This window comes from Alligator sinensis, unplaced genomic scaffold, assembly GCF_000455745.1.
Source record: "Alligator sinensis unplaced genomic scaffold, ASM45574v1 scaffold208_1, whole genome shotgun sequence".
NCBI lineage: Eukaryota > Metazoa > Chordata > Crocodylia > Alligatoridae > Alligator > Alligator sinensis.
This window is the reverse complement of record NW_005842815.1, coordinates 460,896-485,248: the sequence shown is the minus strand read 5'-3', so window position 1 is coordinate 485,248 and position 24,353 is coordinate 460,896. Positions and strand designations below refer to the sequence as shown.

Genomic DNA, 24,353 nt, shown 5'->3' with positions numbered 1-24,353 from the left:
TTTACTGTCTGAGCCCCCAGGACCTGGAATAGACTCCCTCCAGAAGTGGTGCAGGCACCTACTTTGGACTCATTCAAGAAACACTTGGATACTTATCTTGCTGGGGTCCTTTGAACCTAGCTGACTTCCTGCCCCTGGTGCAGGGGGCTGGACTTGATGATCTTCGAGGTCCCTTCCAGCCCTAATGTCTATGAAATCTATGAAACATGGTATCCCCAACAATCACTGTCTCCTCCCCCTCAGCACCAACATCTGACACTGCTTCACTGATCCTCCCCTCACAGTGATGCCATCATGACACCACCTCTCTGCTCCTCCTCTCATCATAACATTAGTATTACACTCTGTCCCTCACTCACACTGATACCTCACTGCCTCTATTCTCCCAGTGATGCCCTTATGATTCCTCCACCTCACAGCTCCTCCTCTTACAAGGCCCTTAATGACTTTAGCAGTAATTCCTGTATCAAGCTGTTACTTATGCAGAAGACAAATGGGGCTAATTATCTACTCATGTATAAATGTTATCAAGAGTGCACCAACAAGACAAAAGGGTGAGTAACTATGTAAGGATAAGGAAGTGAAAAAATAATTCCCAAAATGCTTCAGCCATCTCTATTTTCTACAGTTCTGCAAAACATGGGGCAGAAATTGATCTAATAAATGTCTACATCATCCCAGTAAAAATAACTGATACTTCATTCTTAATAAGAATTTTTATTAGAACTTTGTAGGCTGAAGACATTTTAAATAGTAATATCCTATGCTTGGCACATTTAAAAAACTAAGACACATTCACTCATATTCTTTATTTTAAAGGAAATATAATACCTAACAGAACTAACATAGCTCCTTAAAAAAATCCCAAATAGCGAAAGTAATTACATTTACTAACCAAGAAAGAAACATTTTTAAGTTGTATTTTTGGGGAAAAGGTCCTGAAGCTACAAATTCACCTTCCTTAAGAATGAATGTTCACAAAGTCAGTTGCTTCCACCAAAAATGCGCTGTAGTGGAGGGAAGAGTGTGCTGTGGCAAAACAAAGAAAACAGATTATGCTTTATATACATCTGTGCAAACTCAAATCACCTACAAGAGCTTTTCCAGAAGGAGAAAAATCCTAGAACCAGATACCTTAGGTACCCACAGATGTTTAGGGCTCCGCTCTAACTCATGGCATTTTACACAGATGTAACCCAGCACTGCTCCTCCTTCCCCCCCTCTCTCCTCCCTCCTTTTCATCTCAGCCTTTTGTATTCAAATCATTCTCTCCATTTGATACACTGCTCTGAGCACGTTCTTTCATAGCACCTAATGAAGTGAACAGGGGTCACGGAAGCTCATGCTAAACATGAAGTTGTGGGTGATAGGCAAGGTACCAAAGGACAGGAAAAGGGCCAACATAGTGCCCCTCTTTAAAAAAAGGCAAAAAGGAGACCCTGTGGAACTACAGAGTGGTTAGCTTTACCACAATACCTGGGAAGTTACTAGAACATACTCCAAGGAAGTCCATTTGCAAGCATCTGGAGAATGAAAGCCTGATCACAAGCAGCCACCATGGATTTACAAAGAAAAATCATGTCAAACAAAATTGAACTTCTACTTTGACAAAGGTACACTTAGGTGGATGAAGGGAATGCTGTAGATATAGTGTACCTGGATTTCAGCAAGGCTTTTGACAAAGTCCCATGTGACTTCCTTATAAACAAATCAGAGAAACGCGGGCTAGACAAAACTACAAGGTGGATAGACAGCTGGCTCAACAGCCAAAAGCAAAGGGCAATTATAAATAGATCTGTGTCATAATGGCAGGTTTTCAGTGGAGTCCCACAGGGGTCGGTCCTGGGTCTAGTGCTGTTCAATGTGTTTATTAATGGCTTGGATGCTGGCATACAAAGCTTCTTGAGCAAGTTTGTGGACAACTGGGAAGGATTGTAAATAAGGAGGACGGGAGCATAATTCAGAAGGATCTCAACAGATTGAAAAGCTGGGCTAGAGCTAACAAGCTGAAGTTCAATGCTAATAAATACAGGGTGCTACGCCTTGGGAAGAATAATAAAAAATACACATACAAAATGGGTGAAGCCTGGTGGATGGCAGTACTATGGAGAAGGATCTGTGTGCCTTGGCAGATTACAGACTCAGTATGGTAAATGTGGATTTTGGATGCAGCGATAGAAACATTAGCTGCAAGACAGGGGAAGTGATAGTGCCTTTCTACTTGGTACTGGTTAGGCCTCATCTAGAATACTGTGTGCAGTGCTGGACTCCACATTTTAAGAAGGACATGGAGAAGTTAGAGAGGGTCCAAAGGTGGGTGACAAAAATGATAAAGGGTTTGTAAAGCAAGTCATATGAAGTGAGACTGAAGGAGCTAGGTGTGTTCAGCTTGCAAAAAAGAGCTTAAAAGGGGACATGATAACAGTCTTCAAATACTTGAAGGGCTGCCATAAAGAGGGAAGGTACCTTTTCTCTCTTGTTGCAGAGAGTACGATGTGGACCAATGGCTTGAAGTTGCAGCAAAGTAAGTTTAGGTTGGCTATCACGAGAAACTGATTTGCTGTAGTGGGACAGTGAAATAGACTGCCTAAGGAAGCTGTGGACTCACCATCACTGGAGATGTTCTAGAAGAGGTTGGACAACCACTGGTTGGGGATGATGCCTATGTTCTACTATGGGTATTTTCCATGCTTCTTGGCTTTACTGGTTGCTTCTGCCTTCCTCTTTCTGCTATATGTGTTAGGGTGTTTTTAAGTCTCCCTCAGAGCCACTGGGTGTTGGCTACAGTCAAGGCAGGGGATTTTAGTAAGGTTTGTCAGTGCTTCTGCTAGGACTTAAAGCTGGAGGTTCCTGGCTAGAGGGTCTTACCTTTCTACTTAGGATCAGACTGATTGCCATATTTGGGGTCAGGAAGGAATTTTACCCCATGGTCAGATTGGTATGGATTGTAAGGGTTTGGCCTTCCTCTGTAGTGGGGGGTTTGGCCCTCTTCCTGGGATTTTTTGAGTTTATATTAACAACCTTTTACAGCACCAGGACTTTGGGCACTGTGGTCCCCCTGCTTTACTGTGGTAGGTTAGGGCATTATGCCCTGTGTTAATTGTTGATTGCTAGGAGGTTAAACAATGGATTTGTGTAGGATGGTTTGGACAGGGATGGCCCTGCCTCAGGCAGGGGGTTGAATTAGATGACCTATGGAGAGGTCCCTTCTAGCTCTACTTTTCTATGATTCTATGATAGGTGCTTTATAGCTAGTGTAGTACCTTTTCCATAATTCAAGAAAACCTCTTCCTTTAGACTCCACACTTCCTTCATTCTCACTTGGGCTGACTGGCTGCAGCAATAGCATTCTATTTTCCCACTGGCCATTTTCTGATGTATTTGGTTCAGCACTATTTTCCACAGGTTCCCCTACAACAGCTAAGAATAAGAATAGATAGTGTGATTCAAGATGAGGAGTACTTACCTTGGGCCAGAATCTCAGCTGGTACCTGCTGATTTTACTAGCAAAGACTCTGGCTCTTATGTTACCTCTCAGCTCTGTGTTCTTGGGGAACCCTGGCACAGTACGCAGCCTGTCTGACTCATGAAGGACTTCCCCACCCCCCACCCCACCCCGCACTGGAACTGATCAGAGGAAGGACTTACAAAGGACAATGAAGATGCAATGGGAGACACTCCTAAATCCCTCTGAACAAGGGAGATAGGAGTAAGGCAACTCCTGTAGTCTCATTTACACCAAAGATGGAACAAGGAGGTATCTCCATTAGCATTCAGGATGGAGAACAGAGATTCCAAGGCAAGGACTGCACTGAGCTCTGGGACCAGAGAAGTAGGGGAGCACTGCATGATGGAGGATCTCTGCTCCAAATGCTAATCAACCCATGTCTGCACACACCCAGCTTAGCATTTATCAGACCATTTCTAGTGATGACTCCTTTATTGGTACCCAACACACTGAATCTGCCTGTTTGCATTGCAAGTTCCCTCAGAGTAACAGATGCCCATAGCCAGGAATGATCAGCTCCTATTGTCCAGTATAACAAAACAACTCAGGTATACTTCCTTAAGCCATCATTTACCTATAAAGAAACCTAATTGTCATCTCCCTACAAAACACCCTACCTAAGCTCATGTTTCTGTTCTGGTGCTTGGATCCAAATGCTGTACCAGTTACACTGGGACTTCACCTTCTCCTTTCCTGCCTGGAATACCTCCACTGATCGTGCTGGGGGCTCTGCTTGTCTCAAGCACTCTGGACCTGAAACTGAACAGTTTGTCTATAAGCTCCAACAAACACCTGGAGCCTCGACCAGTTCAAGCTTCACGGAGTGGTGAGACCCCAAATCTCTCTCTCTTTCTCTCTCTCTGTTTAAGCTCACTTTCAGACTTGATTTAATCTCTCTCTCTCCTTTTCTCTTACTCTAGGCATTACCTTATAAACCTGACTTTTGTTGATCAGACTTGAGCTAGATTTCCCAAAATACCCAACTGAAGTCATGTAATACTGTAACTGTTTTGGTTGTTTTTCCCTGTATGGCTATTACTACTAGTATTATAAGTTTCATATACCTGGTAATAAAATAACTTATGGTTGAGCTGTTTGCCATACTCTCTCTCTGAACCTCATTTACTCTTTCTTCTCCTCGACCCCCCTCACTCCCCATTTGCTCTGCAGCAATGCTTCTTTTACCTAAGCCAAACATCCCTGTAAAGCTCCAAAATCCTGTGGGGTCTGCTCATCAAGGGAGTTACTATCAGGACAATTGGGACAACAGACTGGGAAGTGCTGAGCTGTGGCATATAAGGGTGTCAGCCTCTAAATGCTGAGTAACCCTGCCCGCTCAGGTGTGCTCTGTTAACCTGTGTGCATGTGTCTGACTGCATTTTATTGTTGCCCTTCTGAACTACTGTGCTGGGTCTGTGGCATATGAGGGTGTCAGCCTGTAAATGCTGATTAACTCGGCCAGCTCAGACATGCTGTTCCTGTGCTGAGTCTGTGGCACATGAAAGTACCAGCCTGGAAATGCTGAGTAACCCTGCCCGCTCAGACGTGCTCTATTAGTGTGTGTGTGTGCATGCATGCACATGCGTGCGTGCGTGCGTGCGTGTGTGTTTGATTCGGTAGCTGGAGGAACTCAGCCCCACTGAAACTAAGCCCTGCAAGGTAGATCCATTGTGGGTGAGGACTTGCAGAAGGGAGAGACAGAGCTCTGTAGTGAAATGCAAGTGACACAAGCAGTATATTGAGAGAATTGCAGAGACCCCAGAAACATAACTCTAATAAATGAGCGGACCCCAAAAGGACGGGCAAATCTGGTAACACTTGTAGGGTAAGGTCACACCTCAATTATTATAAAGGGAATGTTACACTCATTTAATCAGTGCAGTTTTTTAATTATTATTATAACCAATTCAAGCATACTAATCTGGTAATTCCATGCTTACATAAATTAATACCGTCTTTCTTAAGGTCTTCAGGAGCCTGATATTCAAACCAAATTTCTTCAGACGGATTCTGGGGGTGGAGGGAAACAATTCTGTTACATTTACAACATTGGGTTTTTTTCTCTTTTCCTCTATGAGAAACACAGTATAATCATAACACTGTATTATGTTTTTTCCTTTTTTCTCATCAGCCTGCACTTTTATACTAGATATGTATCTTTAGATGATCAGTTAAAAAACTCAGAATTTAGAAAAAGCTGCAATCTTCCCATTTCACCTTCAGTTTTTTAACTTCATTTTAAGAGAATGGAGACCAGATCTGAATATCTGCAGGGTGCCTATAAGATATGCATGATCCATCCTCTCACATGCCTTCTCTGTGAAAGGGTAGAAGGGCAATTGACAGACCATCCCTATTTGCCAGATGGATAAAGAATCCCAGGCCAGGGAAAGATGGTCAGAGGTTATCTGGCCTGGAACAATATAGGTCCAGTTGTGATGGGTCACATTTGCTAGCATTCAGTTCCAAACACATAGCTTTACTACAACCATATAGTCTCAATGCCAAGTCATAATACTGGACACCAGTTTATCAGGATACAAAGATGTTTCTTCAGGCAGTGGGATATTTAAAATGGGTATGGATTTAGCCTGGATTCATCTGGGGGTAAGTTTGCAATTGGTGGAGTTATATGAAACTAAGCTCAGGGTTTGTGCCAAGAGTCTACAGCTTTTTTGAACCGGGGATAGATAACTTTTCATAGTACAAATATTTTGTTTGTCCAGGCCTTCATATGTGAGGCCAGAGGATCTCAGCTATAAATATCTTCGAAGAACAATTTTTTTAGCTGCTCCACTGATCTTTCACTGCTCTTTCAGGCATCATATGCTGCTGAAAGAACGTCTAATGAATGAATGGTCTGTGGGCACCACAGCTAAACATTTCCTTATGTTACTTAAAGAATGATCTAAGATGGGACTCTTGGAAGCCCAGAACACAGCAGTCTAAACGTAGGGTGACCACCCATCCCTATTGGGTAAGACAGTCCTGGAATGGGAACCTCAAGTCCTGGTCCCAGGCTTCATGACTCCAGGATAGCATTTGTCTTGGATTTGCAGTGTTGTGCAGGGATCTGTGGGAAATGGCGGGTTTCTCTTTGCAAGCTGACAGCACTCCTGGGGGAGAGGGGCAGATTGAGGCCCCCAAGGTGAGGGAGGAAGTAGGGCAGGGGCTGGGGGTGCTGCCCAGCCAGGACAGTGCATGGGGCCAGGGTGTAGAGCAGGACAGAGCCACAGGCAGCTGATCTATGGGACATGGGGAGGGGTGCTGCTCTCCACTGCTGCATGCACCCCCTGCCAGGTGGGCATTAGGGGCACGTGCCTCCCCAGATTTGTTTGCAAGGCGGGGCTGGATATGGGCTGCCCACTGCAGGTTCGGGACTCCCTGCCCTGCTGGCCTACCCCACCAACCAGAAGCCCCTGCTGCCTGCCATAGTGATGCACACCCTGCTGCAGTGGTGTGGAGGGGGCCCACGGCTGGCACTGGGCTCCTGGAGGAAAGGAGTGGCAATGATGTGGAGTTGTCCCCCCTGCTCTGCTTCTGGGTGGGCAGGGGGCACATGGTCAGTCGACACTAGGCTCCTGGGGGAAGGGGGCAGTGGGCAGGGGGCACATGGTCGGTTGGCACTGGGCTCCCAGGGCAAGGGCAGCAGGGCAGGGAGCCCCAAGCCCACAGCAGGCAGTCAACATCCGCCCCTATCCCTGGCTCTGCCCAGTTCAGCTCTGCTTTGGCTGTGCCACTAGCAGAGGTGGGGGGAGGAGGGAAGGGCGAGCATGTATTCCACCTTTACATTTTTAAAAAGTGGTCACCGTACCTAAATGGTTACGATGGTTTGATATCTGCTCATTCAAGGGACAAGTAAGATGAATGAAATTCTTCTATCAAAGATGTCCAACTCCTGTCCTCTGCTTAAAGGGGCAGAGTGAAGTACATTACTTCCTCTAATTTCTCTCCAAAACTGCAGATATCTCAAGGTGGTTTGTACCTTGAGGTGGTTTATCAAAGGATGCTGTAATAGAAACTGATGGTCTTCACCTGGCAAAGGAAACCTCCTTCCCATTCTTGTGTGTAAGTGGAAGTGAAGACGATAAAAGATAAATAGCCCTCACTGGGTCAAAAAAGACAGAGCTGAGATGAAGAACCAGCTTTGGTTTTGTCCATAAACACATTAAATAGGGATTCAGAGGTTTCTAGTGTCAGGACATCCTACTTGCAGCTAGTCACTGTCTGTCCTTCCTCTCTAGTTCCTGAAACGTTCTGTTTGTCATGAAAGAATAGTACAGGATGTCTTCAAGATTCTCATTCCATTCCTTAGGTGGAACGGAATCAAAGATCCAGCCCATGGTCACTGTGTCAAACAGCTTGCAAGGTTTCCCACTGGGCTGAAAATTTGGCAGCTGGATTTGCAGTGGCAGCATCAATTGCCTCAGCTCCCAGAGCTGCAGAAATTAACACTGCTACTATCTGTCATGCTGTCAAATTTCTAGTCCCATGGGTCACATCCAGACAGCAAAGCTGTGCAACCTGGGGCTGGAATTTTGGTAGTGAGAAATACAGTAGCTGCCATGGTGCCTGAACCTGTGACAATTATGCTGCAGTTGCCCAATTTCTGGCCCCGTGACATGAATAGATGCTGCAGCTCCACAGGCTGGACACAGTCCATTAACTGGCCCTGTACAATTCATCCAGCCCAAGGACTGGTTCGGCACAACTCTGGCCCATTTTTGCACTGATTCTGAGGACAGTATCATGATCATGACCAGACCTCATTTGGGAGCCTTCAGGAGGCCTTACAAGCATTGCAGAATGCAGGATCACAAAAAAGGGCCCTGCATAAGGTCCCTCTACATGTCAGGACCTGTGAAGAGAAAAGACAACTAGAATTTTGAAGGCCAGGAGGACAATCTTCCAGGCTTGTCACTGAAAGCTGTGTCCAGACAAACAGGGGTGTATGCTTGCAGCAGCGCAAATAGTAGCAGCACAAATTTATGCTGCTACTTTGTGCCACAGTGCATACCCCTGTATATGCACTTTGTTGCGGCACACATTGCCCTACTGTGGGCAAACTGCCCAGTCCCAGCTCCTCCCAGCTCCCAGCATACTGGAGCAGCTGGGACATAAATGGAGCATAGAGATGCTCTGGCAGTGTCTCCCTGGGGAACCAAGCCTCCATTAGTTATGGTACACACTACTGTAATGTGTGCTGTGCCACTTTTTCTCCTGGTGCCTTATTTTTTGCTACCCGGAAATCCTGGTAGTAAATTTTGCATGTTTTAATGTTCCATGTGTGCAGTTTGTGGTGCCATGAACCACACACCCCTGCTCATCTAGATGTGGCCAAAGATCCTAAGTTTACTCCATGGTGGTCACAGTTTGCGAAAAGATGCCTATGCAGGTGCAGAAAATTAAAGAATATCAAATGTTTTTATTAAACAGTTCAATAAGTGGACATTTATTCAATGACATCTTTTCACTTGAATAACTGTCCATATACACGGTTTTGCTGACAGGGTTTCTGGTGAAAAGAGATACTAAAGTCTGGCTCATGAACTTTTATAGCTGCAGTTCTGAGAATCTGGGTCTAAGGATACAGAGAGATGAACAAACTATACCAAATTAAAAAGGGCTGAACAGACTTACTGCCCAAGAACTGACCCCCAATGCTTGGTGGGGCCAGTCCAATTCTGAGGGAAGTGGAAACTCAGCTGAGGCAGTTCACCCCTAAATAAAATACGTTTCTGCAAGCTTCTACTTACTATGGGATAGGAGCAGACTCATGAAACATTACTGCAGAACACCTAAGCCTAAATCCCATTTATTTTCATGTGCACGGAGGCCCTTACGGAGTACTGTTACTGCAGGCTTTGGCACTTGCACATATTTTGGGATTCAGCATATGGGAAAGGCTGGAAAGGGGTCAGGGAAAAGTCTCTCATGGGACCCTGGGCAGAAGTGAGGTGATCATTTTTATCCAGTGCACATTCCAGCCCTCCCCTGGAAGCCAGTGGGCTAAACAGTCAAGAAGGGAAGATATGTGGTCACACAGATGATGCAGAGCAAATATGGCTCAGTAAGATGTATCCTGCCCTGGAAAGGGGGAAAATGGACTCTAGCTGACGGCCCTACTGCCCGTGGGGTAGAAACAAATCACAGTGTTGTATAATCTAGTGGTTCTTGTTAGACTTGAGGCACATCTTGGAAAATGCCAGCTTTTAGTTTTCACTTGTTTTTTGTCTACAGAAAAACAGCAGAGCAATTCTTCTGTTGGAAAGAATTTAAAAGGACTACAACAGGTCAGAGTGTTTTTAACTCAAATTCCCATATGAAATCTCTGGGTTTATTCTATAAAACATGTTTGCAACACCTAGTACTGCTAATATTGCATGGCACCCCACAGCACCTTTGAAAAGACACCCCAGGGTGCTGTGACCCCCTGGTTGAGAATCACTGGTCTAGCCATTTTATCAATTGGAAATTAAATGACAAGTGCAATGGGCCAGCATAAAGAGGACGAGAGAGCACACTCCCCTCTCTAGTGGGGAGTACCTTGAACCCAGGTTTCTTACACCTGGGCAACTGGGCTAAAATATGGGAGGGCTCTCTCCCTCCTCCACTGTACTAACATGCAGTAAGTCCTCCACCCTGCAACATTCAACTTGATTTTGTGTGTTCTTCTGGTATTTTTCCTAAAAGATATGAATGCTTATGAATGATGTTGTATCTTACCCGTCTGCATGGACTGTTTGTCTCACTTGTATTGTGAATATCTTCAGCTCCAGCCCTAAAAACAAACCAAAAGTATAAGGACTGAAGTCTAAGAAAAGACACAGAGAATTATGCTATAACCAGCTACAACTACAAATATTTAATTAAAACTCAGTTTGATATTATTTTGGCTTCTACAATATATACTTCAATTTTAAATTTTAATGGTGAGCTCTGATTTTGATTAAATATTTCTGATTTGTAAAAAATGAAAACCTGAAAAAAACATCAGTGGAGTTTTTCACTGAAACCTTATGAAAAATTGAAAGAAAAATAATAACAACAAAAATGCATATTGTGACGGAGTGGAGGAAGGACAAGAAGAATTGTACCTGCAGAGCCAGCAGGGAGCAGTGAAACAGTGGCGAGAAATGGTGCTGATTAAAAAGACAAATGCTGGGGAAATCCCACCGCCACTGTGGTCACACTTTGTAAGCATGTGCTGCTGCCACTTGATGGGAAGGAACCCCGTGCCCAGGTTAAAAGCAGCCTGGTCTGTGGAGATGGACAGACCAGAAGTGAGGTCCGGAAGCCCCAGAAGTGGTGAGCAGTGGAGAGCAGCCTGTCGGCAGCAAGCCCACCAAGACGGCTCAGAGGAGCAGAGTGACTTACCGACAGGATTGTCCTGGCGGTTGGGAGCAGATGACTGGGACCTGAGCAGGGACATCGAACCTGAAAGAGAAGATAGAGATGTTAGTTGAGAGGAGTTGTGAACAGAGTGGGGCAAGAATAGCTCACAGTGGACCATTCTGACCGTGGATCCTTAGGTCAGCAGGGTCTCACAGGGCAAGGACCAAGTGGTCCAACTCTGGGCTGAAAGACTGTAAGAATGAACTAAGATCCGGAGTGATCTTTGAATTGTGTATGGTTTTGTTTTATGCATTATCTACTTCAGAAGGCACTACAAGAGAATATAGTCTTCGTACCCATAACCATCTATTTCAGACCTCAGAGGTTGGCATAAGGCGGGGTGTAGGGGAGGTTGAGCCCCAGAAGATGGTGCCAGGGCTGGATTAAGTACAACATGCATGAGGATTAAGAGCTTCCTCCCAATTTATATTTAAGAACAAGTCGTGGCAGGAAAGAGAGGTTGGCCTTACTCCAGTTCTGGGTATACCAGTTGGTCTTACTCCGGTTCCAGTTATACAAGGCTAAGAGCAATCTGTCTGTCCGTAGGGGAACTGAGACTGAAAGAGATCGAGTGAAAAAGTTGAGGTGCACCTCATGAGATAGGCACGGGTGCTTCCATACATATATACAAAAATACATATATATATTTAATTTTTTTCTTGGGAACAAAAGTCATTCTCCGATCAGCTTTGGTTAGAAAGGAAGACTCGTGCAGAACATGAAACTTAAGGTTGTAAGCATCAACAAATGTTCATTCTTTCCTGTCCTAGAGGCACGCCTAAGCCTTGGAAATTACCCGTTTCTACATGACTCAACCAACCACAGCACTTATTTGCTGAATGCTTAGCTTATTTTATTTGGGTAAAAGATCCCAAGCATGTATGCCACTTCAGAGACAATAGACAATCCAATATGCTGATTTTTTTAGAAAAAATACAGCTCATGAAAAAGGACTTTGAATGTGATATTACAAACAGAATGTTTATGTGCACTATGATAACTGCAACATTGAAAATAGAGGTTACAATGGTTTTGTACAGCTTCCATAACAGCTCCATAGTGATCTTGTAAGAGTTTCCCTACTGCGAGCTCCACCTCCCCCCCACCCCAGGAAGAATTCTTAAAAAACAAATGAAACATTTTCTTTCCCAATGAAATGCTTCATGAATGGCCACTGGAAAAGGGAAGTCTGTGGTCAGGTTTAATGGTAATTATGGTATGAGACATTAAAAATTCTCACTTTTAATTAAAAAAAATTAAATTCTCACTTACATTCCTTCACACATCCCCCGCCTCCTGTCTCTACCCATTGTCTTCCAAACTTCCACCCATTTACATTTTCACAGATTTCTTGTTACACTTTAGTTTCTTTTCTCTCTTAGAGAACTCACAACAGCTGAAGAGTCTTCCTGTGCCTGACAAAGGGTGTTTGTGCTGGAAAGCTTGAAAATAACTTTTTTCCAACTATTTTAGTTGGTCTAATAAAAGCTATCACATCTATCAAAAGAACCTTGCCTACATATGTCCTTAGACCAACACAGCTACAAGCAACAACCCTTCACTTTTAATAAAAGCATCTGTGTTTGCTTTCAGCTTTTTTGTTTGGATTAGAATACCAAGTGTTTTGTCTGGAAGCAACCTTTAATTCCTAGCCATGTCTGACGTAACAGCCAACTTTTAGGACTTCTTCAGCAAATTAAGGCCCTGGACGGATGTTCTGTTTTGAAGCACTTCAAGAGACCAGAGCTTGAGAGGTAAGGCAGGAATTCCTGCTCTCCAGTTAGGGGGCTGAAAGGATTCCTGGCATGCCATCAGCTCCAGAAGGTCCTGAGGACAGCCAAACACACACGAGAATACTTTTTAGCTGTCCATCATGCTCTCCCTCCCTCTCCTGATGAGGCGGGTACATTAGAGCTGCAGGACTGAACAATACCCTATTGTGGCCCTATTATGCAGAGCAGCACTGCTGCATGTCGCCACAGCAATTTTTTAAGTCCTCAGGCAGGGTAACATGTGGAGGATATTACACACCTGTACAGCACTTGAAATGCTTTGCATCTGAAAGTGCTTCAAACTGGAATGGAATTTGAAGTGTTTCACATGTACCTCTGTCCATAGGCCTAGCAGTTAATCTTTGAGTTTTGTTAGGCAGATTGAATCTAAAAGAGTCCGAAAGTCCCACAGACTTTAATTGAGTTACGGGTTTTATAGACTTTGAATCACACTTGGTCTTGCAAGGAGTTTAGATGCTGTATGCTTAGCTCTGTTTCTTTAGATGCCAGTCTGTAATATAATGTGTGGTAAGAATGTTCTGTTTTTAGAAGATTTCATCTAGGAGATAGCTGCTGGAGAGCTCATCACACATGATAATTTTCTAACAGAAATGATGTTGCACCTGAACTTTATTACAATGGCCACAGATAAATTAATCTGGAAGTTGGTGGTTGGCTTAAGGAGCAGGAAGAGTGGCCCAGCTACATTTAATGAGGGACAATTACATTTACATACAGGGACAATTTTGAAGCAGTGATGCCTGGAGAGTATTGTGAAAAGCAGCAGATGGGAAGCCCAGAAGATACATACACACACAATTGCTTAGAGGTCATGTGAAGCACTCTGCAGTCCAGAGCAGGTGGAAATGGAAGAGGATCAAAGTCAGCAACAGGAGGATAAAGCAGAGTTCTACAACCAGTTGGTTATGAAAAAAGAATTAAGGAGCTTGGATAAGTTAATGAAAGAAAGAGGATGATAGAAAAGGGAGTTTTGGCTCTCCTGTCAGGGTATGGGATGCATGGAGTTGTGCTTGCAGTCCCTAGGGTGCAGTGTGGAGGGGAGGCTGCCTGGTTATCCCAGGCTTCTAGACTTTGCTCTTTGCCACACGGGGCCAGGAAGGACTTTTTTCCCCTGTTTGCTGTGAGTGTCAGGGTTTGTTTGTTTTTGTTTTTTTTTATCACCTCCCTCAACAGCATTGGGCATTGGCCACAGTCAAAGTTGTGGATTTTGACTGTAGGGAGCCAATGTTCCTTCTGGGACTTAAGAAACCCAGAGGTTCCCAACTAGAGGGTTTTGCTCTTCTGCTTAGTTAGAGACTGTAGTGGGTTTGGAGGATTTGCTCATTCAAACATACAGTCTTTCAGGTTCACTTACTGTCTTTTCCACTATCTTTATTCCTCCAGGGCAAATTCCCTCACAGCAGGAGTCAACGAAACAACTCAGTTCATAAACCAAATGCTTATATCACATAGGGTCTTCTTCCACACCCAAAGAGAGTCTTCAGGCATGGTTCTGCTGCCACCTGCCCACTCTCTCCCTTGTCCCTCCGGTCTCTTCAGTAACAGGAAGGTTCACTCTCAGTCTCTCTGTTGCATTCATGGTCCTCTAGGAGAGAGGAACCCCTAGCATGATTGCTGGGCTCCTCCACAAGCTGACCCGCTGGCTCTATCCCACTCAACACTCCACTCTTGCTTGCAGCTCTCCAACTTTCAGCTTCTAGCTCGCAGCATCCAGCCCACAGCCCTGTTTCTCCCTGACTGACTCTGGCTCTGTTCTCTGGGAGCCCTTTTAGCTGCCTGGATGCCAACTAGTTATCTGCGTCTGCTGGTCCTGTTCCCTAGGCAGTCTATAATCAAGTTTTGCTACCTGCAGCTGAGCTAGTCCTCCTTGCAAGCCTAAAATCAGTTGCTTGTTGGCTGCAGCCCCTGAAAGCATACGGCTGCTATAAGCTCCCTGAAAACACACAGTCTGTTAGAGAGACCAATCACCACATCTGGGATCAGGAAGGAATTCTACCCCATGGTCAGATTGGTGTGGAGGATGAGGGTTTTTGGTCTTCCTCTGTAACAGTGGGCATGGTCCCCCTCCTTGGATCTCCTGAGTGTATTTTAACAAATTACTTCCTATCCTTGCACTAGTAGGAGGACATCAAGAAGCAAACATTTGTTTAAAAAGATTTAGACATGCTCATCCTGATTTGACCAAGGGCTTGGAGTAGCTGACCTCCTGAGGTCCCTTCCAACCCTACTTTACTGTGAATGCTGCTTTTCTCTTCTGTGAAAAGAAGACAGTTCCAACCAGTATTATATAGGCCTGGTGCTTCAAAAGAATTAATTTTCCTAAACTGAGTAAAACTGTGAGTGAAAGACATTAGGAAAACAAAATATTAGACAAAATATGAATAAAAAGTAGGAATTTTGAAAGAAGACTTTTTGAATGCCCCAAACCAATCCCATCTTTAGATGGGCAAGAAACACTTGCCTGGCTATCTTTAGCTACCTGAGTGGCATTTTGGACCCCACACGTCCATTTTAGATCCTCCCCCCTTTTGGGAAGAAGCAAAACTCTGATTATGTCACAAAAAAGATGCAGCAGAGGAAGTTTTGTTCCTATCTTATAGCCCAAAATCCTAGTGGTTAGGGCACTTGCTCAGGGACCATGTCTGGGGAAACTCTTTGAGAAGATCATCAAGGAGCACATCTGTGATGGGCCGGCATCAGGGGTGATGCTGAGGGGCGACCAGCACGGTTTCATTAGGGGCAGGTCATGTCAGACCAACCTGATTGCCTTTTACGATCAGGTCACAAAAACATTGGATGCAGGTGTCGCCATGGATGTAGTCTTTCTGGACTTCAGCAAGGCCTTTGACACTGTCTCTCACCTCATTCTCATTAAAAAACTAGGCAACTGTGGCATCGATGCGTACACGGTCAGATGGATTGCTAATTGGCTGAAGGGTCGTACTCAGAGGGTGGTGGTGGACGGGTCATATTCGACCTGGGGGGAAGTGGGCAGCGGAGTCCCCCAGGGCTCGGTCCTTGGGCCCGTGCTGTTCAATTTCTTTATCAGCGATTTGGATGACGGGGTGAAAAGCAACCTGTTCAAATTCGCTGATGATACCAAAATCTGGGGTGAGGTGGGCACGCTAGTAGGGAGGGAAAGACTGCAGAAAGACCTGGATAGGTTGCAAGGGTGAGCTGACAAAAACAGGATGCGTTTCAATACGGACAAGTGCAGGGTGCTGCACTTGGGCAGTCGTAACCGGCAACACACTTATAAGATGGGAAACTCCCTTCTTGAGAGCACGGAGGCAGAAAGGGATCTTGGAGTCATCATTGACTACCACTGGTCAGGCTGCAGCTAGAATACTGTGTCCAGTTCTGGGCGCCCCACTTCAAGAGGGATGTGGACAACATTGAGAGGGTCCAGAGGAGGGCCACCCGCATGATCTGGGGACAGCAGGGCAGACCCTACAATGAGAGGCTACGGGACCTGAACCTGTTCAGCCTTCACAAGAGAAGGCTGAGGGGGGACCTGGTGACTGTCTATAAACTCACTAGGGGGGACCAGAAGGGTTTGGGGGAGACTTTGTTTCCCCTAGCGCCCCCCGGGATAACAAGAAATAACGGCCACAAGTTGTTGGAGAGTAGGTTCAGATTAGACATCCGTAGGAACTACTTCACAGTCAGGGCGGCTAGGATCTGGAACCAACTTCCGCAGGAAGTGGTGCTGGCTCCTACTCTGGGGGTCTTTAAGAAGCGACTCGATGCCTACATGGCTGGGGTCACTTGAGCCCAGTTTCTCTCCTGCCCAGGCAGGGGGTCGGACCTGAAGATCTACAAGGTCTCTTCCGACCCTACTTCTATGATTCTATGATTCTATATGAGATACTCACTGACTGTGCAGTAGCATCGTGTGTCAGGAAGTGTGATGCGACGCTACTTCACAGTAGTCACAAGGTACTACACAGTCAGTGTCACAAAACAGCCATTCCTTGGTGACTAAGCAATACTGCGCAGTTACTGCACAGTCATTTAATACTTGTTTATATAAGTACTAAATATCTCGTGTAGACATGGCCAGGGAGTGGAAGACTTGGGCTCCAAAAGTGCTTTAACCACCAGGCTGAGGCATAGGCATTGTTCAGAGACCCCTCCCATCCTCCTGTTGAGGCTGGCCCACTGGGCAACCAAAAAGAGAAGATATGTAGGACCAGGGTATACAGCAGGGGCAGCCAGAGGAAGCAAAGCTTGGTTAAATGGCACTGCCCCAGGAGGGAGGGAGCTTTGGGTCCTGACCTCTGCCCCAGTAGGGCAGAAGCTATATCACTGATATCTATTCTTTTCATTAAGGACTGTTCAATGCAAAATATAGAAGCACCATTAGAGATCATGGTTTGGACACTTGCATAGGGAATGGCAGATCTGGGTAGCTTCTAGGACAGGCTGGATGAAGACATCATCCAAGTCTAGTCCAGTGATGCTGAAGCTGGGCCCGAACAGATAGCCAGAGTCCTGAGGCCAGAAGAACAGGATGCAAAACATAGTATTAATCTATTTCAGTGTTGTGGATGCTCCCCTTGGAGGAGGAAACCATGGTTCTAGTCCCTGCTCCTGGGTTATTCTTTGCTTTTAATCAATGACTATCTAAATGTGCAGTAGCACATTTGCATGCTTTTTTAGTGACACTTAATGTGCAGCAGACTATTTTTCATAGTTTCAGGGTCGGAAGGGACCTAATAGATCTTCTAGCCCGACCCCCCGCCAGGGCGGGAGAACAACCCAAAAACACAAACAAAACCACTCACCCTAAAAACAAAAACGGGACTCAAATGAGTCCAGCCAGGTAAGTATCCAGCCTCTTCTTAAAGATCCCCAGGGTAGGGGCCAGCACCACCTCCCTTGAGGTGGTGCTGGCCTGTGACATTTTAATGTCACGGCTTATGTGATGCTTTAATGTGCAGAAGTAAAATAGTCTAATGCACATTAAAGTGCACATGTAGATGTGCCCTGTTAGTCTTAAGTCAGGCAGAAGTTAAGGTAGGGTGATTAACTTGAATCCTACCTTAGAGGCAAACTGGTTTAAAAAAGCATGAACTGTTCATCTCTACCATCCAATGAAGTAGGTTGTTGCCTACGAAAGCTCATGCCTTTCTGAAACAATTAATCTCAAAGGGCATTTATACATGTTCTCCGGCCAAGGGGAGAGAACTGCTCTAATGAAAGTACCTGAAGCATCATGTATATCAGTGTCCCCACACTGAAAAATGGTAGTGGGGATGCTTTAACTAAAGCTCAAATGAGCTGTTATACATGTGATGCCGGAGTCTGCTGGAGCGCAGTAATTACCACGCTTCAGCAGACTTGATTAACTGAGTCTGCTCCAATGTGCTGTAATTACAGCATGTTGGAGCCACCTCACGGCACATCTAGAGGCACCCTAAGGTGCCATCCTACACCACCTTCTGCATAACCCTTTTAGTCAGCGGCAGTTCACTCAGAGTTAGTCAGAGGCAGTTGCGCTGCTGCAGGAGGAGACAAATTAGACTGGAACTCAGAGACACAACATGATTGCTAGTTCACCCCTTGCTACCAGCCTTCATCCCTGGAGAAGAATGATTTTCCTTTTAGCGTTGGTTCAGTTCTGCTGGCTGGTACATTGCTGTGGGCAGAGCCTTGTCTCTATACAACCACATCCACCTACACAGGAGGATGTGGATAGCAGCCCCTTCTCCTCTCTGAAAACCTACCCACGACATAGGTAGGCAACACCAGGTATAAAAAAAGGAACGTTGTGACTGCTTACTCCTCACACATGGGTACATAAAGCTTTTTACTATCTCACTGTTACTGCAAACAACGTTGCTGAAAAGTGCTAACTCTGGGGGGGAAATAGAAACCAAACAGCACAATGCATTAAATAGCAATGAAATTAAAGGGAGGCCCATAATGTATTAAAACTGTAAGCATAGACTTTTGAGGAAATATTAACCATTTTCTAGTAAACTGACCTCTCCACACACGGCTCACTCTGTGACAGCTCTGCTGGGTCCTCCACCCTCCTCTGCCTCCTTGTTGCTTTTGTTTCAGTGTCTCCTATAATTTCACTTCTATTCTTGACCTTTAAAACATTTAAGACTATATTTTCTCCCTTTTGCTTTTAACAAAAAATAATTTTGTAAAGAAAGATAATGAAATAATTAATTTTAACAGAGTTCAAACATTTTAAAACTTTCCAACTACAACACAGGATGAAACACATACACTATTAATGTACAGACTACTAGCCTCTTTACTCATATTTCTAGCTTCTGTTGTGGTGGGAGACAACAAAAAGTTATTGTCATATGGAATTTAATATTAAAAGAAAGCAAGCTACTTGAGACATTTAAATGCTTAAAAATGTAGATGTGTAATTTTGAAAATCTTTGTTGCAGTTGTTCTGCACCTTCAGGCGCCTAAACGCCCTTAAAAATCTAGCCCTAAGGCCTCAAACAGCAAAGGAATTCGGAATAACTTTAACTTCTTCCTGAAATATACCATGTAGGTTGGTATTTTAGAAAGGTACTTCATTACTGTAAAATATTTACTGTAGCACTGACTCAACTGATGGAGATAATTAGTGCAACAGGTCAATTTCAAGGCACTGGATCTTCTGTGGAAGAAGTCCACCTGAAGCAAGTGGGAGCATTCCTGAATCTCATTAAAAACTTGTCAAGGTGAGTAAAAAGACTTCTATTCTCATTAGTGGACTATGGATCAGGCCCAAATTACTTAAAGTTCATTACATGCTTATATGCCTTGCTGTACTGGGACCTAAAGGAAGAGAAATATCAGATTTGTTGTCTTGTTATTTTGTGTTTCCAAATATATGCATTCCCGGCAGCATGTTTTCCCTTTTCTAGCCCATGCACTATAAACCTTAAGTAAAAATATTACTTACAGATTTACAAGCATCCAAATGTGCTTCTTTTCCTGTAATATTTAATATATTTAATATTTAAGAAGGACCTTTTTCATTTAATTTAAAACAATATAATGTCTGCATTGCATCTTAATTTCAGGGAACTAGGTAAGAGCTATAGAAACAGCTTAGAGACCATTTTGGACTTGCATACTGAGAAATGGGTGTATATTTTGTTCTTTATACAAACAGCATCAAGCTTTCAGAATGAGAACTCTAGCCTGTGAAGGCTATATCATGGAGCAATGGAAGCAACTGGTTTTCATGAGCTAGCTGAGGTCTGCTACTGAAAAACATTCATGTAATACAATCTAAGAAAGGGTTCAGCATAAAACTGTTATATTCATAAACAAATGCTTTTAAGGTGGGGGAAACATGGGAAGGATATTGTATGGCAGGGGTCATCAGGGGACCCTATCATGCAGTCTTCCAAAGTTCCTTTCTTGAGCATGAGGACTAATACACATGGAAATACACATGATCTTATGATCCCTTTTGGCCTTAATTTCTATGAAATTAAAAAAAAAAGAAGGAAAACAACACAGATGTGTTGTTTGTTTGTTTTTTTCTCCATAGAAATTAAGGCCAAAAGGGACCATAAGATCATCCAATCTCATGCTTATCACAGCCAACATATTTCACCCTGGGTGTATCTACATGAGATGCTTTACTACACAGTAGACTAATCTACTGTGCAGTAAATTAGTCTACCACACAGTTAGCTAGTACCTGTAAATACAGGTACTAAACTAACTGTGCAGTAGTTACTGTGCAGTAGTGCTTGTGTAGATGCTGACCAGAGAATCCCTGCCCAGCCAGGGGCTCACTGCCAGCTGCCCCATGGGCAGGACAGCTTCTGGTTAGCCCAGGGGTGGGCAAAATGCAGCCCGGGGGCCAGATGCAGCCCACTAGGCCATTCTATCTGGCCTGCAGGGCCCCTAAAAAATCTAGAAAATTAATATTTATATGCCCCTGGCCGCCTATCATGCAGCCCTCAATGGCTTGCCAAAACTCAGTAAGCGGACCTCCGCCCAAAATAATTGCCCGCCCCTGGGTTAGCCCCTGGCTGGGTTGAGATTCCCCACCCAGCTGGGAGCTCACTGCCAGCTGCCCCACCAGCAGAACAACTCCTCCCAGCCCCTGGCTGGGCAGGGATTTCTCGCCCAGCCAGGGGCTCACTGCCAGCTGCCCCACTGGCCAACTGGGGCAGGGGGCTAGGAAACAGCTGCAAGGGAGGGGACACTTTCCCATCCCCGGGGCTGGGAAACAGCTGTCCCCCACCCCGCAGAACCCAGACTTGACACTAGTGCCCCCTGCCAGCCTGGGGCTAGGACCCAGGGGAGTCTAGAGATCTCCCTGGCTGCCATATGGCAGGAGTATCCCTGCCCTAAACTGCCCCTATTGGGAGCAAATTTGCTCCCAACTGGAACACATGTAGATGAGCTCTCACAGAAAGGTTACTGTGCAGTATTTTACTGTGCAGTAAGCTTTCTGTGCATTAATTGCATATGTAGACATACCCCTGAAACCCAAAACTAGATCCAAAGAATTTAGTCAGCCCAAATATTAGTGTTAAAAAATTAAAGTGTCCCACTAGCCCTGGATGCCCCTGCCAGCTATCAGCATGGGCCCTTTTGCTGACATCTTACTCCACTGTTCAATGCACCACTATGTGATAGTAGTGCTAGACCAGCATCCAACAGTCCACCACCAAGCAGCACTAATCCAGCTGCTACCCCAGTGCCACAGACCCAGTTGTGCCCACTACTGCCTTACTTTACAGTGGCAGGGCTGCATCCCCTTGTGAAGACATCTCAGCCAGACTGGCTGCTCCATGGTAAAGGCTCAGCTCAGATGAGCCCCTCTCCATCTTATTATAGTGGAACCTTAAGGGTACTGCAGGGGGTTATCTTCATTAGGCAATAGTACAATAGCCTCAGGGTACAAGACACAGCCTAATATTGGATATCCTTTTTAGGGAAAAATGTCCTTTTATAGACTGGAAAATACAGCAAAACTTTGCCATTGTACTTGGATTTTGGATCCTTATAGCAGAGGTAGAAATGGGGTACATACTAAAAATATGTCCCTGAGCTCCTGGAATTTTATGTGAAAAATGGTCTTCTGTGAGATAGAAGAGAACTCAAGTCTGAAAGTGATCAAGATAAGCTTCCCATCAGTCAGTCTGAGGCGGCAACTGTCCCCAGCACTTCCAAAAGCTGAGTTGTAAAAACCTGTATTTCATTCCAACATGAAGAGACTCCTTTCATAGTCTCACAAGAAGAATTCTAATAGGACCTTCTTCCCTTTCATATTTTTTCAGTGTTTGTTAGCTAGGCACACTGGGCATGTCTACGCATGAAATTAGCGTGTTGCAATAAATTCTGGCGCAGTTCCTGCCAGAGTTTATTGCTCCCAGGCACAGTGTTTACATGTGTGCCTGGGACCACAGCATGTTGAGCCAGGATGGTACAGCCCTAGCTGGCAGGGGGCTCAGGGAGTCAGCTTGCCATCCCAGGGCTGCTCTAACCCAGCTCAGTGTGCTGCAGAGGGGTGGGCTGGGGTTCAAGGGTGCTAAAGTGCAGGGCTAGCCAGCAGGTAGCTGTCTACATGTGCATTGCAGTGGAGTAAATAGCTCTACTATACGCAAGGATAGTATCTGTATCAGGCAGTACTAACCTACGGAGGTCATTAGTTTACTCCAGCCTAATAGCTCTGCATGTGTAGACAGTGATGCTTTACTGAAGAGCTAATCAGGCAACTCAGCACTAAGCGTCTCATGCAGATGTTCCCACTAATTTCAGCATGCTGTGACGTAAGTGCAAAAGGGTATGGTCCCAGAGTTCACTCTGTGCAAGTCTGAAGACTGAGGTCTATCATGAGTGAAGAATCTCACTGGTAATTGATGATCATTTGTTCTCAGTAACAAAACCCTATCGAATTCTGTCTTTCAGCAACAATAGTGTTTCCTTTGTTGAACCTGAGTCTCAGTGGGTGCATCTATGCATGCATTAACACTTTTTCTGATGCACATTAAATTCAGTACCTGCAATGTGAGGTACTAAAGAAATGGGCCTAGAGCTCTCCCTGGCCACTGCAGGGGGCCAGTGCAGGGCCAGAGCGGGTGGGAGCAGACTGCTGCCAGGAGCAGCAAATCCGCTTCCAAATCCCTGCACCTATAGATGCCTGTCCAGGGTGGATTTACTCTAGAGTCAATTATTTTAGAGTAAACCCACCCTGCAGCATTTGAACATGTAGACGTGCCCAGAGAGGTGCAAAACAGAAAGATCAGAGGATCACCAGCAAATTGTGATACCTTGTTCCAGGTGAAAGAATTACTGCATGAGCAATGCTTGGTAACTAGAAATAAATGTCTACATACAAGCAAAAGAACAGATCTTTCTGTCAAATAGACCAGCTTCTTAGGGTAATCCTCCCTATGAGTCTGTACTGGATGGAATTGTGGCTTACAGCTTTCATACACCTTGGCTACCACTAGTGACCTAAGAGTACAGAATTATTTAAATCTCCTACAAGAAATGTATTGTCTCTTACTGATACTTTTAAAAAATTGATGCCCTCAATGCTAGGGTCTCCTCAGACTCCTCAGCTGGTTCAAGCAAGTCTAAATTAATGGGCAATGGAAATCTAGGCCTAGCATAGCATAGGATGCCTAGTACTTTGCGCGACTTTACTCATTTTACCTCCATTAGAATTTAATCTTTATCTCCTAAGCACCAACAACTTGCCTGACCCTTTATTGCAGAATCAGGTGTCCAATAGTGATACAATAACTTTTAGTCTAAGATTCCAACAGCAGTGAAAGAGCCTTTTGATACTGAGTAGACAGTAGTCCAAAGAATAGCTTCAGGGTAAAACAGCGTACCAGATCCAAGAGATTAGGTTTGGCACTGATGACTGTGCTGTAATTTTGGAAATCTCTTTTAAAAAAAAGCCGAGAGAGAAAGAGTACTGCTTCAAGATCAACACAGATGGCTATAAAAGGAAACGAGGATGCAGAGGATGAAATTGAGCAATCCAGATCTGAGAAAGCCATTATTTTGCCTGAAGCCCGCCCCCCCCCACAAAAAAAGTCAAGGCATCTGTACCAAAGCAATCCCATCTGTTGAGAACTAATCTGTCTAATTCCTCTGAAGAACAAGTTATTTCCCCAAATCACCAGAAAGTAAGGCAGGATTCTCTCTAGGTGGGAGAAAGGAAGACAGATCAAAGCAGAAGAAAGATTCCTTGTCAGTCATTTTCTTAAGAGAACAATCCAAATTCAATTGTTCCAGAGAACCAGAATTTGTCAATGGCTTCTCTTCCCAACCTTGAAGGAGGACAACACTGTTTTATTTACTTGTGACATTTAGACCATGCTGTATCAACATACATTTGTTTAAAAACTTTGTTCAAACATAAATTTATAAACTCACGGATGAAAACACTTTGCTGAAATGAATTGCGTTCCACATACATAATGCAAACATAAGGATACGGATCAAGAAGTTTGTCTCCGTGCTTGAATCTCAGTTTTGACACTCTCTCCCATTTACTTAAATCTGGATAATGGAGTTAAGACTCAACTTCAGTGTGGAAATTATATGAGAAGAATAGGAAGCTGGTGACTAGAGCTCAATTCAGTGTTTCAAAAGTGTACCTTTATAAAAAGTGTATATAAGATCATGTACATTATCCCATGGGCTAGGGAAAG

At 44.6% G+C, this 24,353-nt stretch overlaps 2 protein-coding genes across 2 annotated transcripts in view; one reads left to right on the top strand and one right to left on the bottom strand.

Annotated features, from left to right (window-relative positions):
* Positions 1-24,353, top strand: part of LOC102384892 (septin-11) — a 161,403-nt gene that overhangs the window by 106,177 nt on the left and 30,873 nt on the right. The gene's annotated exons all lie outside the window — the stretch shown is intronic.
* MAJIN (membrane anchored junction protein) overlaps positions 984-24,353 on the bottom strand; it is a 33,264-nt gene continuing 9,894 nt past the window's right edge. Inside the window, exons 4-11 of the mRNA XM_014525508.2 lie at positions 24,076-24,201; positions 19,619-19,650; positions 18,687-18,796; positions 10,886-10,945; positions 10,235-10,289; positions 5,449-5,518; positions 3,264-3,420; positions 984-1,029 (exon numbers count right to left, since the gene is read on the bottom strand). Of these exons, the coding sequence (XP_014380994.2) occupies positions 984-1,029; positions 3,264-3,420; positions 5,449-5,518; positions 10,235-10,289; positions 10,886-10,945; positions 18,687-18,796; positions 19,619-19,650; positions 24,076-24,201 (656 nt within the window). The remainder of the gene's footprint in view (positions 1,030-3,263; positions 3,421-5,448; positions 5,519-10,234; positions 10,290-10,885; positions 10,946-18,686; positions 18,797-19,618; positions 19,651-24,075; positions 24,202-24,353) is intronic.